The sequence below is a fragment of the Orcinus orca genome, chromosome 5 (genome assembly GCF_937001465.1).
Source record: "Orcinus orca chromosome 5, mOrcOrc1.1, whole genome shotgun sequence".
Classification (NCBI taxonomy): Eukaryota; Metazoa; Chordata; class Mammalia; order Artiodactyla; family Delphinidae; genus Orcinus; species Orcinus orca.
Genome location: NC_064563.1, coordinates 14866385 through 14882496, shown reverse-complemented (window position 1 = coordinate 14882496; position 16112 = coordinate 14866385). Strand labels below are relative to the sequence as shown.

The 16112-nt window shown below is 40.8% G+C and overlaps 1 protein-coding gene across 2 annotated transcripts in view; it reads left to right on the top strand.

The window, feature by feature from the left end:
• CPNE4 (copine 4) overlaps positions 1 to 16112 on the top strand; it is a 577135-nt gene that overhangs the window by 147707 nt on the left and 413316 nt on the right. For both annotated transcript variants that reach the window (XM_004283421.3, XM_033412228.2), the window contains exon 2: positions 12278 to 12458. In XM_004283421.3, coding sequence (XP_004283469.1) covers positions 12278 to 12458 — 181 coding nt within the window. The remainder of the gene's footprint in view (positions 1 to 12277; positions 12459 to 16112) is intronic.

The following is a 16112-nucleotide window of genomic DNA, read 5'->3' as shown; positions in this document are numbered from 1 at the left end:
AAAAAACACGTTAATCTGTTTATTTCCCATTTGCCTGCAAGCTCCTTGGAGTTAGTGACCCTTTTCCTCTTTGTATTTCCCAGTACCCAGCATGGTTCCCAGCACACATCTGAAGTGTTAAATAAATATTTTATGAATGAATGAATGAAAGAGGTATAACCCTCTGGGACTGTTAGCGTGAAGGAACTCAAATAGAACTAGAAACTGAACTGAGATGTTAAGGTATACAGAGGAGGCTGAATAATATTACAGACAGAATCCTGTAACTTTGGAGTTAAAAAGAATACAATTGAATCCTGCCCCCTTTGGGTTTTTTGGTTATGTGATCTAGGAATTTACTTAGATTTTCTGAATCTCAGTTTTCTCATCTGTAGAACTGAAATAATACTGAGTTACCCTTAATAACTATTGAAAGGATTGAATGTGATGGTGTAGCTGGCAGCACTGAGCACAGTGCTGGTCACCCAAGTATGCAAAAACAGTTGTTGTGGTTGGTTTTATTGTTGCTGTTATGGTTTTCCTGTGGCACTTATTTCTCTGGTCTCTGCCTGCACTGGAACCTGCAGGTTTTCCTGTGTTCATATTCTCTTCACAGGCAGTGAGGATGGACATCTACAGAACTCCCAGCCCCCACACACATGGCATCTGTCAGGTTTCCTCCTCATCTAATCATGTCTTATACATACCTTGCCCAGGTGCCTAAACATGAGCCATTCAGTCAGTATGTCTTCATGCTGTCAGAGGACCCCTGAAGTTTCTCAGTGTTCATGGGGAGACTCTTTCTTTCCTTTCCAGACTCCTCCACTGAATATAAATTTCTCACATTGTTACACAACAGCAGTCCCACCTTGTACTCTGGTACTATGGAAATTCAACAGGAGAGGGAGGAAGAGAGAGAGGGAGAGAATGAATGTGTGTTTGTGTCCATGTGTGAATACTGACATGCAGATACCATAACTTCCACATAGACTGTGGCTTTCCTCTTCACTGAAGCATCATGATGACTGATATCTGAGATGGATATGTTGTTATCCTCTAGAACAGCCTCCCTTTCCAGCAGTCCTCTCTCCACTCCCCAAATCACACCCACTTTACATAGTACTTCTACCTCAATTCTCATCTCTCATTTGTTTTCATTCATTGCTACCTCAGCAAGGCCATTTGCCACAAAGCTTATGTTTTGCCATTTTGAAACTTTCTGTAGAAACATTATTACACATCAGACATAAAGGCAATGTCACATTAGAAAGAAGTTCTAGTTTCTTAAGGAACCTCCATACTGTTCTCCATAGTGACTGCACCAGTTTACATTCCCACCAACACTGTAGGAGGGTTTCCTTCTCTCCACACTCCAGCATTTGTTTGTGGATTTTTTTGATGATGGCCATTCTGACTGGTGTGAGGTGATATCTCATTGTAGTTTTGACTTGCATTTCTCTAATAATTAGCGATTTTGAGCATCTTTTCATGTGCCTCTTTGCCATCTGTATGTCTTCTTTGGAGAAATGTCTATTTAGGTCTCCTGCCCATTTTTTGATTGGGTTGTTTGTTTTGATGATATTAAGCCACATGAACTATTTGTAAATTTTGGAGACTAATCCATGTGATCCTGCAATCCCACTCCTGTGCATATACCCCCAGAGAAAAACAAGGTCCTAAAGGATATATGCACCTCACTATTCATTGCAGTGCTGTTTACAGTAGCCAAGACATGGACGCAACCTAAATGTCCATCAACAGGAGAATGGGTAAAGGAGATGTGGTACATAAATACAATGGAATATTACTCAGCCATTAAAAAGAATGAAATAATGCCATTTGCAGCAACATGGATGGACCTAGATATTGTCATACTGAGTGAAGTAAATCAGACAGAGAAAGAGAAATATGGTATGATATCGCTTATATGTGGGATATAAAAAAAAATGATAGAAATGAACTTATTTACAAAACAGAAACAGACTCACAGACTTAGAGAATGAAGTTATGGTTATGGGGGGAAGGGTCGGGGGAGGGATCATTAGGGAGTTTAGGATTGACATGTACACACTGCTATATTTAAAATAACCAACGAGGACCTACTGTATAGCACAGGGAACTCTGCTTAACATTATGTGACAACCTAACTAGGAAAAAGATTTGAAAAAGAATAAATACATGTATATGTATAACTGAATCACTTTGTTGTACACCTGAAGCTAACACAACATTGTTAATCAACTGTACTCCAATACAAAATAAAAAGTTAAAAAAAATGTTCTAAGGAGAGCCTCACTCCATTATCTTCCTTAGGCTGCCACGTTCCCCCACCCCAATGTGTGGATGGCAGACATTGTTAATTAATCACACTCTTTCTTGTGCAGTCTGTCTCTGTGCAGTACTGCAAGCATTCACCCCTGAGCAACTGGCCCTGGCAAACGAGGAAAAGACTATGGGCCAAACCTGGGCTTGCTAAGTCCTTTTAGCACCTCTGTGTTCAGTCTCCACTAAAGAGTGGGAAATAGATTTCTCTTATAAAGGAGTCCTGGGCTTCCCTGGTGGTGCAGTGGTTAGGAATCTGCCTGCCAATGCAGGGGACACAGGATCGAGCCCTGGCCGGGGAAGATCCCGCATGCCGTGGAGCAACTAAGCTCGTGCTCCACAACTACTCAGCCTGAGCTCTAGAGCCCGCAAGCCACAACTACTGAGCCCACGTGCCACAGCTACTGAGGCCCGCACACCTAGAGCCTGTGCTCCACAACAAGAGAAGCCACGACAATGAGAAGCCTGCTCACTTCGCTCAACAAAGAGTAGCCCCCGCTCACCGCAACTAGAGAAAGCCTGCACACAGCAACGAAGACCTAACAGAGCCAAAAATAAATAAATAAGTAAATTTATTTTAAAAAGTGAATAAATAAAAATAAAAGAGTCCTGTTTCCATGACTTGCTTTGAGGTGAGGTCCTTGACATCACATTCATGTTGGAAGTTTCTTTTGAGCAATAGCATTCAGTTTTAGTCTTCAGGAGAAACAAAGGAAAATAAAAGAATGCTATGAACAGTAGTTTAATACAATATGTCCAGCACATGTCAGTTATGGTAGCCACCAGCCACAGGTGGCTATTTAAATTTAAGTTAAAACTAAATAAAGTTAAACATTCATTTCCTCAATTGCACTAGCCCCAGCTCAAGTGCTTTTGGCCACTGTACTGGACAGCGTAGGTAAAGAAAATGTCCATCAACACACATATTTCTACTTGGCAGCACTGAACTAAACGTTGTGTTCTGTATCCCCAAAACACACGATTCTGTCCTATGCCAACTAAACAAAAGCCTGTTAATGCTAGGATGTTGTTCAAAGCAGAAGCAAGTCTTAAACGAGGTGCAGGAGCAGAACAAGACCCATCAGTAGATCCATTACCATGCTTTTTCAAGGAAATTGGCTTCTGGCTTCATATACTGTCTATAGTTTCTCCTGTTGAACATAAAAATAATGTTGCTCCTTTTTGCTTTTAAATTTAGCCACATATATGAGACCAGAAGCACAAAATCCACTTTGTGAGCCCCCAGCTTCCTGTTAGCATGACATTAATGGAAGAATCCACCCTGTGATTATATTAAAAAGGGAAAATAACTGAACAAAAGAAGACTGGGATTTGATCTTTTTACTGGGTAAATTTAGTTGCCTGAGAAACAGGAGGAAATTATTTCAGTGCCAAAATAATAAAACATCATCTGAATTTGCTTTTTCTCTCTCATTCGGGATCTTTAGTTGCCTTTGGTGTGGTAGGAAAAGGAGTGGCTGTAACAGGGAGGAGACAGTTATTCATACAATTTCCTTTGACATTTTGTTCATGTTTCACTTTTAAAATTTTGTCAGCCTTTGTAGTCGTCCAGTTAAATTTGTATATCCAGTTCTTCTCCTAAAAATGGGTGACATTTGAGTGCTATAAAATTAATAGGAATGTGATGCAATGGACATAATTGCTTTCTAGAAAAATCTCATGTTTATGACTCATTGTCAGAGATACAAATGTGAGCCCGGAAGTTCCTAGAACATCGATATATCTGATTCCTTATGTACATTTTCCCAAGAAAGCTCTTTTTCAGTAAATAGGATCTCTGCTGGATTTTTTTCTTTCGGCCTCTTGGTTGTCTCAAATTAGAAAGTCAGGAAATGACTGAAATAATAATTTACTGCACTTGAGTGATTTGGCATAGTATATTTCAAGAAAAACATTCAAGTCCACATATTGTCAATTTTGAATCTTATTCATTAGCACCATGGCCTTTTGTGGTTCATGTGGTTTTATTTCTGGGTTTTCTGGTGGTGTAGCCCCACCAATGATAACTCATCAATGCTCTCTGATGAAATCATCCAGGTAGGGGCACTGAGTTCCCAGACCCCTCAACTTGTTGGTGAGGCTACCGTTACAAAGAGTTCCAAAAGTGACTTGGGCTGCTTTGAGAGTAAGGGGAAGAAAGAAAAGTGAAGTTTTAAAGGCTGCTAGAGCACAATCTCATTAATGTACATAGTACACCTTAGAGATTTTATTAAGATTGGAACGGGTTTTAAGTTTGCCTTTGCATGATCTAGAAGGAAAATAATTTTTAATCTAATTGAGTGTAAATCATTTTATAAGAAATGGTCAAAAACACAGATTGTGGAGTCCATTAGACCCAGGCTTGATTCCTGACTCTGTCACTTGGCAGCTGTGATTTAACCACCATGAGTCTTACTTTTACATCTATGAAGTGGGGCTGGCAATACTTATCTCAAGAGACTGTCTCAAGAATTCAGTGAAACACTGTCTGTGTAGTTTGTTATTGGTGTCGTTAGTATTAGTGGCTCAGAAAACAAGCTATTTTTAAAAGAGATTTATAGAGCATTATAGGCTTTTCTCCCTTTTTGGCCCTCGTGGGAAGATTCAGTGTTTGTGCTGCCAAACTGGGAGCCGAGGGGGCCTGAGCAGGATGCATCATGATTAAAGCTGTGAGAGGAAGGGAACCAGAGAGCAGGTTAATTTATAAAATAAAGGGTTCTCTATGAAGGAAAAAATAATAAGGAATCTAAAAGTTTCAAGGACTGAGAGAGAAGGGTGCTGGAATTTTGGGGGGATAGACAGAAAGAGGGAGAGGCAGTACAGTGTGACACTCAGGGGAACCAGGGAAGTCAGGAACATTTGGGCAAGTGTTGTGTGGTGTAAGTCCCCAGTTGCCCCTTTTATTGAGAGTCTTCTTTTTTAAAAAAAGTTTTAAAATTGAAGTATAGTTGATTTACAATGTTGTCTTAATTTCTACTATACAGCAGAGTGATTCAGTTATACATGTATACTTTTTTATATCCTTTTCCATAATGGTTTATCACAGGATATTTAATACAGTTCCTTGTGCTATATATAGTAGGACCTTGTTGTCTAACCATCCTATATATAAGAGTTTGCATCTGCTAATCCCAAACTCCCAATCCATCCCTCCCCCACCCCCTCCCCCTTGGCAACCACAAGTCGGTTCTCTGTGTCTGTGAGTCTGTTTCTCTTTTGTAGGTAAGTTCATTTGTGTTATACTTTAGATTCTACATATAAGTGATCATATGGTATTTGTCTTTCACATTCTGACTTACTTCACTTAGTATGATAATCTCTAGGTCCATCCATTTTGCTACAAATGGCATTATTTCATTCTTTTTTATGGCTGAGTAGTATTCCATTGTGTGTGTGTGAACACACACACACACACACACACACACACATCACATCTTCTTTATCCATTCATCTACTGATGGATTTCCACATCTTGGCTACTGTGAATAGTGCTGCTATGAACATTGGACCTCCATACTGTTCTCCATAGTGGCTGCACCAATTTACATTCCCACCAACAATGTAGAAGGGTTCCTTTTTCTATTGAGAGTCTTCTTAAGTAGCTATCCCACAGGGAGGAGAGTGGAGCAGAGTGGTTAAGAGCCTAAATTCTGGACCTGGAGTTCTAGGTTCAAATCCTTATTCATCACACTTGGCTGAATAGTTGTTTTACTTCTCTAAGCTGCAGTTTCCTTCCTGTGAAACGATTCTCCTGGGATCTCATGACTTCATATTGAGTGCTTGGCAGATATATAAGAGCTTGATAAATGTTACATGAACTCAGTGGTATCCTTTTTAAAAAGGACAATAATCATTTTCATTATTCTTCTGAAGACATTATGAGGCTTAATTCATTTAATTCTCAGGAAAACTCTACAAGTCAGGAGCTATTATTATTCCCATTTCACATGTGATAAAACTGAGGCACAGAGGAGTCAAGTAACTTGCCCAAACTCATACACAGGGAGTAGCAGAGTTTGGGTTAGCCTCAAATATTCTGACGCTGGATCCATACTCTTGTCTTCTATACCATCTACATCCCATATGTGAGCATCTGGTCTTCAGATGAACAACTTCTAGGGCAGTTTGCCTTGTTTTATAAATGCTTGGTTTGTACTCAACAACCTTGCCTCTCAAAGTGTGGTCCATAGGCAGCAGGATCAGTGACACCTGGGAGCAGAGTCTCAGGCTCCACTCCAGGCTCTTGTAACAGGAACTATGTCTTAACAAGCTCCCCGCGTGATCCATGATCGTGCACAGCCTGAGAAGCTGCTCCAGGATGTGAACATGTAGGAGATGGGCTGTCTCATTAGTGTCCAGCGCCATGCTTGCCGCCTAAGAATAAATTTACTTTTGATCTAACAGTAGATCAGGAAACGTTGAATAGGAAATAAATTCAGAAGTTGAGGGAACAATACCTGGTTTCTCCTCAGCTGAGTGAATGATGCTTGGGGCCTCTGGATCCACTGCAGCACCAGGCACATAGCAGACGCCCTGTCATATTTCTTGCATTGATATGGAAATGTGTGATAGAGACATCCAGCATAGCAGCCTTCCTGGATGTGCAGTGACGTTTAAAAAGGCCAAATAATGCCGGAGCAAGCAGAACAGAGATTGTGCAGTTATTCTTTTTTTACATCTTTATTGAAGTACAATTGCTTCACACTGCCATGCCAGCTTCCGCTGCACAACAAAGCGAATCAGCCTTATGCACACACATATCCCCACATCCCCTCCCTCTCCCACCCTCCTAGGTGGTCACAAGGTACCGAGCTGATCTCCCTGTATGCGCTTATTTTTAACATAGCTTTAAGGCAAGCTGGTCCCCTGTGAACCCGAGCTGATTCTCTTTCCTCTTGAGCTCTCTATTGTCTTGGCGTTGTTTTCAGCTCATTCAGAAACTAATTAAGTTTCAGGATCAATTTGTCCTGTTAGAGAGTGTTGATATGCTAAAGGAGTGGTTTTTTATAACTTAAATTATCCAAGTGAAAGGACAATTATAATTTGCTTCTAAAATTGGCCAAAAGTCAGCTTTCATCAAAATAATTCTCAGCAGACTTTAGTCTCTGTAAAACCAGGCTATTGTATGAAAGGCAACAAAAGGATTTAAATAGGCCATGGAAAATGTATTGATAATCTGGCCATATTAATCCTGTCTTTTAACAGAGTGTGAAATTACTTGTTTACTCCACTTATCTGGAGCCGGATGTAGCTGATCACTGGTTGACAGAACCGTAGTTTGTGATCACCTTTCAGCAGTGAGCTTCAGCTGGGCCAAGACCAGACAGTCTGAATTCACTGGCCTATATACCATCTCCAAAATCAAGGTCAGGACTGCTGCTACCTCTGGACAGCCAGAGGAACTCCTGATCTCCAATATGTCCATCTAGGTGTGGCTTTCATTTGTGCATGGACATAGCCTATATCCTGTCCCCCCAAAAGTCAGGATTTGTAGTGGTTTCATCACCAGTCTACAAATATTATCAAGGCGAACACTATTGGGGTAAAGTATAAGAAGTAGTCCCTGATCTAAAGGAGACTAACCACTGTGGTGAAATAGACCCTGTTGATGCTCTGCCCAATTCCCCTTTATCAAGTTAGTGTATCCATCCCCCAGTGCCCAGTGGATATGAGTGTTGGCTGTGAATGTTTCACAGCTGCGCTTTTTCTGGAGACTTGACTGATTGTTCTCAGCCAGTGGGTGGCAGGGACCAAACCTAAGGACTTATGCCAGCCCAACCCTAGAATGAGTGTAAGCCTGAAGGAGCCAAAGGAAGAAACAGTACTCCCAAAGTGAAGTGAGAACCTTGGAGATGGAGTTGCCTTTCAGGACCTGGGTCATATAGGGGTTTGGCTCACAGTTCTGGAGGCTGGACATCCCAATCAGAGTTACAGCGTGGTTGGGTGAGGGCTCTCTTCTCACTGTGTTCTCACATGGCAGAAGGGCCCGGGGAGCTCTGTGGTCTCTCTTGTAAGAACACTAATGCCATTCATGAGGGTTCCACCCTCAGACCTAATCGCTTCTCTAAGTCTCCACCTCCTAATCTCACCACCTTCAGGGGTTAGGATTTCAGCATATGAATTTTGTGGGGGGACACAGACATTCAGACCATAGCACAGGAGGCTAGCCAACAGTGAGCTGTCATTCAGTGGAAGTCAGCCTCTTAGGTCCTTGAGCAGAAGAAGAAGGGGGGGGGTGAAATCGATGAAAAAAGGAGGAATAAATAATGACCACCCTTTGACAATCATAAACTTTCTTCTCTCCTCTAGTCCAACCATTGATTAATTTTTATCAAATGATTATTTCATCATGGCTATTTTCCCAGCTCTAAATCCTCCAAGTGTTTGCCTAAAAGAATGGTTCATAAAAAATTTTAGATCATATATCCCACTGGTTTTAAAAAAGTCTCTGAACATGTGCCCCAATTTCATTTGTTTATTCATTTATAAACGATTTAAATTTACTACCAGCTAATATCTCAGAGTACTATGTACACTTACAGTTTAGGATATATCATTCATGGTTATGGCATAAATCCATATTTTGAGAAGCTTTCCTAATAGTTTTAAATTATTTTAGACAGCTTTTGGCCTATGTGATCAGATTGTCACTTATATTTTACTATCTGCCTTCTGATCAGCTAATGTGTATGAATCCTCAGACAAACTACTGATTTGAGAGGTGGTTTTGTGCTCTTAGGTGGAGAGTGTTATGCCCAGACTGTGTGGGCTGCAAAGAGAATGTATTTAAGGGGTCAAGTAGAATCTTAATCCTGGAGTAATAGCAAGAAAATCGAAGAGAGTTCCAGTTGGCAGTGGGAGAATGAGTGATTTAATCTTGAGAGCAGTCAGATTACAATAATAATAGCTCTACTTTTGAAGCATCTACTGTATACCTGGCATTGTGCTAAGCACTTTACATGTATTATTTCATCTGCCCTTCATAGCAACTCTTCAAGGTAGGTATTACTACAAGAGAGGTTAAGAACCCTGTTCAAGGTTACATAGTGAGTGAAGGAGCCAGGATTTGACCCTGGAAGGAACTGTATGTCTCCTTGACAGTCTTTTTTCCATTACATACCACAATTAATACTTGGCATTAGAGCAGGTGTTCCATTCTATAGGCAAGCTTGTGTTATACAGAAAGGAGTCAGTGGGTCCTGGATGAAAGGAGCCAGCCTGAAAAGCTTCCCATCTCTGTGACATTCTGGAAAAGGCTATGCAGACAGTAAAAAGATCAGTGGTTGCCAGGAGTTAGGGAGAGATGAATAAGTGGAGCATAGAGGATTGTTAGGATGGTGAAACTACTCTGTATGGTACTGTAATGGGGGGTACACGTTATTATACATTTGTCCAAACTCATGGAATGTGCAACCCCAAGAGTGGACCCTGATGTGAACTATGGACTTTGGGTGATTATGATGAGTCAGTGGAGGTTCACTGATTGTAACGAAGGTAATGGAGGAGGAAGGTGGCATATGGGATATCTCTGAACATTCCTCTGAAATTTGCTATGAACCTAAAATAGAAGATAGTCCTTAAGAAAAAGAGAGAGAGAGAAAGGGGATGGACATGACCATGAGCCTGTAAGGATAGGGCCAGTTAGAAGGGGTAGCAATGCCTCCCAGAGATAGGAAAGGCCACTCAGAACTCAGAAGAGCAGTGTGGATCCAAGGAGCCAACTAATGCTTTGGGAAAGCAGAACTCAGGAAGGATAAGCTGTTCTTATCAAAAAGTTGATAGAGAGTTCACAACATTTTTTCCAACACTGCCTGATACAAAACCATCCTCCTACTAGTCTATTCCTTCTCTGTGCACTTTTTTATAAACTGAAGTTCACATATGCTCTGCCTTCTATTTTGCTCTAATGATTGGTCTGCTCACAATAGGTAAAAATAGAGGAACCATCATTTATTAAACTGTACACTTATGATTTGTGCATTTTCTGTATATGAATAAAATTTGTTTAAAAATAGAAAGAATGATTCTGCATGGAGGTTGAAATAAATCAAGGATATTGTTATATCCGCTGTTACTTTGTAGATTCAAACAATTCTCCAGCCAACGTTTTACATATGGTAAAAAATAGCATGGGCTAAAAGATAGAAAACTGGCATTTCAGTATTAGCTCTTCCATTAGAATAACTGTGTGACACGGGCAAGGTTCCAATCCCCTCTCAGCTTGGATTTTCTTGTATGTAAAAAAACAAATGTCCCAAAATCCCTATTAATATTCAGTATGATAGAGGATAGAGCAACTCTCACCCTCAGACTAATCCCACAGCACATATTGAAAGAGAATCCCAACTCCTTCCAACTGCAAACTCCCCTTACCTGATATTTTAGAGCAGAGACTGGGAAACATTTTCTGAAGAGGCCAGAGAGTAGGTATTTCAGGCTTTGCAGGCCATGCAGCCTCTGTTGCAAATACTCTGGGCTGCAATCTATTAAGGCAACCACACACAATATGTAAATGCACGACCAGGGCTGTGTTCCAACAAAACTTTATGTATCAAAGCAGGTGGCAAGCCAGATTGGGCACACAGGCCATAGTTTGTCCACTTCTGTTCTAGGAGATAAATTTCTGGTATTCAGTGCAACTTCCTTTCAGCATATATAGGGAAAAACATGTGTTCATAATAACTAGATAAATAGGGAACTAGAGAGTTGGAATGTGGAAGGGAGGGAGGGCAGAAAGCCTTGTGATGGAGCATTGGGAGAGAAAATTCCAGTGACATCTGCCATGAGGGAGGGGCATTGTCAGGTTGGAAAAGGTTGCCTTTGGCATGGAGCTAGCTGCTAAGTTTGGAGAGACCAGCTGGTGTGTGTGTGTGTGTGTGTGTGTGTGTGTGTGTGTGTGTGTGTGTTTAAGAGGTTATGGTGTACGCAAACCTAGCATGGTGCCAGATACCAAGGGGACTCACTGAATATTTGTGGAAGAAGGGAAGGGAGAAGGATGGATTATCCTCATTTTATAGATGAAGAAATTCCACTGTGGGACACCAATGCCGTTTCTCATAGGGAATCTACAGGGAAACAGAATTTCATGAGAAGGATATTGATTTCACCCCTGAGAGGCTCTGTCGATGTCCTTACAGGCCCAGCCCTCCTCTGAGAAGGAGAGTGTTGGAGGGTTCTGGGGGTTCCTTGTAGCCCTGGGCCTTGGTGATGCAAAGTGTCATTGAAAGGTGACCATGTGAGGACAGGAAGGAGGCCAGCAGTACTTACTTGTGGCTGCTGTTTCCATGGTTTAGGCTTTGTGCTCTCCTTCAAATGGTCACAGTCACATTTCTGACATGGTAGCAGGAGCAGGGAAGGGAAAGGAGAGAATGGACTAATGCACTTGAGGCAGGAGATCAGATGCTGGGTCTCTCTTGGACTTGGTTTGCTGAAGGCATCTTGAGAAATGGAGCCAGGGTTTGGGGAAGGGAAATTTGGACTGTTTCTTCAGGTCAGACAATGTCCTTCTCTGTGCCATCACACAGAAGGAAAAGAAGAGCTGGATTTGGGAGGAATCTGAACAACTTGGAATGTGACTAAACTGATTAACCAACAACTCTGTAAAATTTCACACAAGCCATGCACTTAATATAGAACTGGATTACAGTTTGCAGTCTGCTGCACTAATTCGTTAATATTATTTCATAGACTAAAAATTTTACTATGCAAATGTATGCAAATCATATAAGAAAATAGTGTTCTTAGCCAAGTGCATTAGCACCTATTGGGTATTTTGGTTGTTTTTTCTTTTGGTTTTGTTTGTTTGTTTGTTTCACTGGAACCCTGACCCTGCTGTGGAAAGCCAGATAATTAATATATTCAGTACTCGATAGTGTGTGTTGAACATTTTCCTGAAGGGTGACTGGGAAGCTTTTTCCTTTGAAAAATACTGTGGTGATTGGCATCTATTTTTTCCTCTTTTTCTTGCCTAAAACAGAATGAAGAAGATGAGCAACATTTATGAGTCAGCTGCCAATACACTGGGAATCTTTAACAGCCCCTGCCTGACCAAAGTTGAGCTGCGTGTGGCATGCAAAGGCATTTCCGACAGAGATGCCCTCTCCAAACCAGACCCCTGTGTCATCCTCAAGATGCAGTCCCACGGGCAGTGGTTCGAGGTAGGCATGTCCAGTGAAATGGACAGAAGCATGGCGGGAGGAGTGATTTGAAAATATTTTGGCATTTCCTGTCTTCAGGTCGTTTATTTCGGTGAGATGGAAAATTCTAGAAATGAATATGATCACATTTCTGTTTATATCATGATTTTTATTTATTTAAAAAATTTTTATATTGGAGTATAATTGATTAACAATGTTGTGATAGTTTCAGATGCACAGCAAAGTGATTCAGTTATACATATACATGTATCTATTCTTTTCCAAATTCTTTTCCCACTTATGTTATTACAGAATATTGAGCAGAGGTCCCTGTGCTATACAGTAGGTCCTTGTTGGTTATCTGTTTTAAATATAGCAGTGTGTACATATCAATCTCAAACTACCAGTCTATCCTGCCCCCATACCCTTTTCCGTGCTAATCATAAGTTTATTCTCTAAGTCTGTGAGTCTGTTTCTGTTTGTAAATAAGTTCACTTATATAATTTTTTTTGATTCCACATATGAGTGATATCACGTGATATTTCTCTTTCTCTGTCTGACTTACTTCACTTAGTATAATAATCTCCAGGTCCATCCATATTGCTGCAAATGGCATTAATTAATTATTTTTAATGGCTGAGTAATATTCCATTGTATATATGTACCACATCTTCTTTATCTATTCATCTGTCGATGGACATCAACATCCATATCGTGATGTTTTAATACTGTGGATATTTTGACATTTACCCTTAATTTGTGTGCTCATTTTAGACATAGTAGGCCCTGGGGATGGGCAACAGGGACTGCCTTACAGGGGCCACATCGCACATTTATTTTTTGGAGTGAAAACTTAATGTTAGCTAAACTTTATTGTTCTAAGTGCTTTATGTAAAATAGCTAATTTTGTCCATACAACAATCCTATGGGGAAACAGACAGGTGAGGAAACAAAGATTAGGTAAGTGGAAAATCTAATATTTCCTAGTCAAGCTCCAGGGCCTGAGCTCTTTATTGCTATTTTATACTTATGGTGGCCATTGGTGTGGTCTTTGGTGGTTTGTGTGGCAATATTGCATGTTGAATTCTGAAGTTGGGTTCTGTTTGTTTATTTAAAAGTTGAAACAAATTGGATGAGGACTGTTTTTAAGTTTTGGGTTGTTTTGTTGTTGTGTTGTTGTTGTTTTTAATTTTTGTTCTTGGTACGTGGTCTAAGTTAGCAATATTTGTAAATATCTGGTCTCAGGTGGAAGGCAGGAGAGGGAGGGACAGGGGGTGCAGCCAAGGAAGCAGTTGTTATTGTCTCTAAGGGAACCAGATGCCCAGTGGAATTTGGGTGAGGGGTTTGAATCCATACTGAGTAGATCAAATGTAGACAAATACCTTGTTTGGATCCCTGAGGATAGACTTGAGTCCTTCTTCCATCTGTTTGCAAGGAGCTGACAGGTGCTCCTCTAGGGGCCAACGTCTTCACTCCACAGCAGGAAGAAGGCTCAGAAGACCTCACAGGTAGCATGTTTACTTACCTGTACATATGTGATAAAAGCCACTTCTCTGAAAGGGTGGTTTGATAGAAGTTGGTAAGCAGATGAAATTCAGGTGAGTAGGCAACATAACACGTATGAGGGGATGAGTGACAGATGGCAGATAGGGGATCTTCATTTAACTTCCAGCTCATCCAGGTCTTATATTATAAATATAAAACAGCATTCACAGACATCTTAATGTGTAATGTCTTTTTTTTCCCTTCTAAATATTCTCCATGACTTTGTTGGTGGGCTTTACTGTCTTTTATTTTTTGTTTAACAAAACTAAATGGAATATCTACATTAGGGTAATTGGACCGTCTTGGATAATTAGAGGAAAAGACTTCATCTCCTGAGACCCCCCCCCTTACATAATTTATTTATTATTTGTATATATTTCTTTTCAGTCTTTTCCTTCTGGCATTCATATTCTTACATGATACGTATCATGCACATAAAATTTTCTTTCCTGATTTTATTACTTAGTAGTATATGTTTTTTTCCATATTGTTATAATATTCATAATTATAATTTTTAAGACTGCATAATATCCCATCAAGCAGATTTATTTGATCATTTTCCTATTTTTTTCACTTTGAAGTTGCTTTCAAAACTACCCTATTTTGGGCTTCCCTGGTGGTGCAGTGGTTGAGAGTCTGCCTGCTGATGCAGGGGATACGGGTTCGTGTCCCGGTCCAGAAAGATCTCACATGCCATGGAGCGGCTGGGCCCGTGAGCCATGGACACTAAGCCTACGTGTCCGGAGCCCGTGCTCCGCAACAGGAGAGGCCACAACAGTGAGAGGCCCGTGTACCGCAAAAAAAACACACACAAATAAAACTACCCTATTTTAAATAATGCTGCAGTAAACATCTTTGAGCATAAGGCTTTTCCCTTCTTTTTGGATGAGTTCCTAGGAGATAGTCTGTCAAAGTGGAACTAGTGGAACAAAGGATAGGACACTTTGGGGGCTTTTGATACATTTGCCAAATTGCTTTTCCAAAGTGCTTTTCTACAGAGTTACTTAAAGTGTGTTTGCCCACAGCTACCAGCCTGCAAACATTTTGTTACCAGTGCACAATGAGATAAGAAGCTTGTGCCACATTGTAAACTGATTCACTGCTTCCTTCATCTAGAAAGTCTTACTCTTTAAAAGTAGTGTCAGCTGAACTTCCAGCATCCTTAGTGATATGACTGATTTATACTGTGGAACTTTGAGAAGCACTTCTCTAATAAATTTTAACCTTAAGACTATACATTTAGGATATAGTTTGGAAAACAGAGCCCACACCAGGTAGCTAATAGAAAAGATTTTATTCAATAACTAATAACAAAGGAGTTGGGAATCTTGAGAAACTAAGTAGGAACTGTGAGGAAACCCAGAGATTAACAACGGGAAGCTGCTACTTGACTTAGGGTAGAGCAGTGATATACTGAAGCTAGCTTGTAGAGGCCTGAGAGAGTCAATTGTTAAATCTTCAGGAATTTTGCTAGCCTGGGTATAAGTATTTACACCACAGACATTGGCAAACATTTCAAATCAGAACTTTCTCCCCACCAAGAGAACCGGTTGCTAAGCATTTACCAGCACACCACTGGGAGAGAGGGACAAAAGAAGGTGTTAGTACCAGCTGGACCATCGAGCAGAAGCTGGATCTGTGGAAGGAGGGCCTATCTAATGGTAGCCAGCAAGGTAGAGGAGATGCAGGTAATGCTGGAAACGTTGCCTGAAAGGGAGATGAGGAAGGGGTTGTCATCTCAGGTCTCCCATCCATGCCTTCCAGTGACCACACCCCTGGTGGAAGCCAGTTGGCAAGGTTCCAGGGAAGAGTCCAGAACACACTTGAAAGCACAGAGGTAACTGACAAGCACATAGACCTTCTGACAACTCACAGTAACTGGGAGAATCATGTACTCAGTCGTGAAGTGGTGCATATTTATTTAGTGCTAACACCTACTTTTTGGTGCAAGTTCAGTGCGTGGTCCTGTGCTCAAAGTGAGAAGCACCTGACAGTCTATTTAAACCACACACCTACTACCTTCTATGTTTAGTGAAAGCTGGCAAACATGGCCATTGCCCTGGGACATAACTGATGCACATTTTCCTGTATCTGTCCCTTAGAACATGTCTGGAATTACAGAGAGATTTC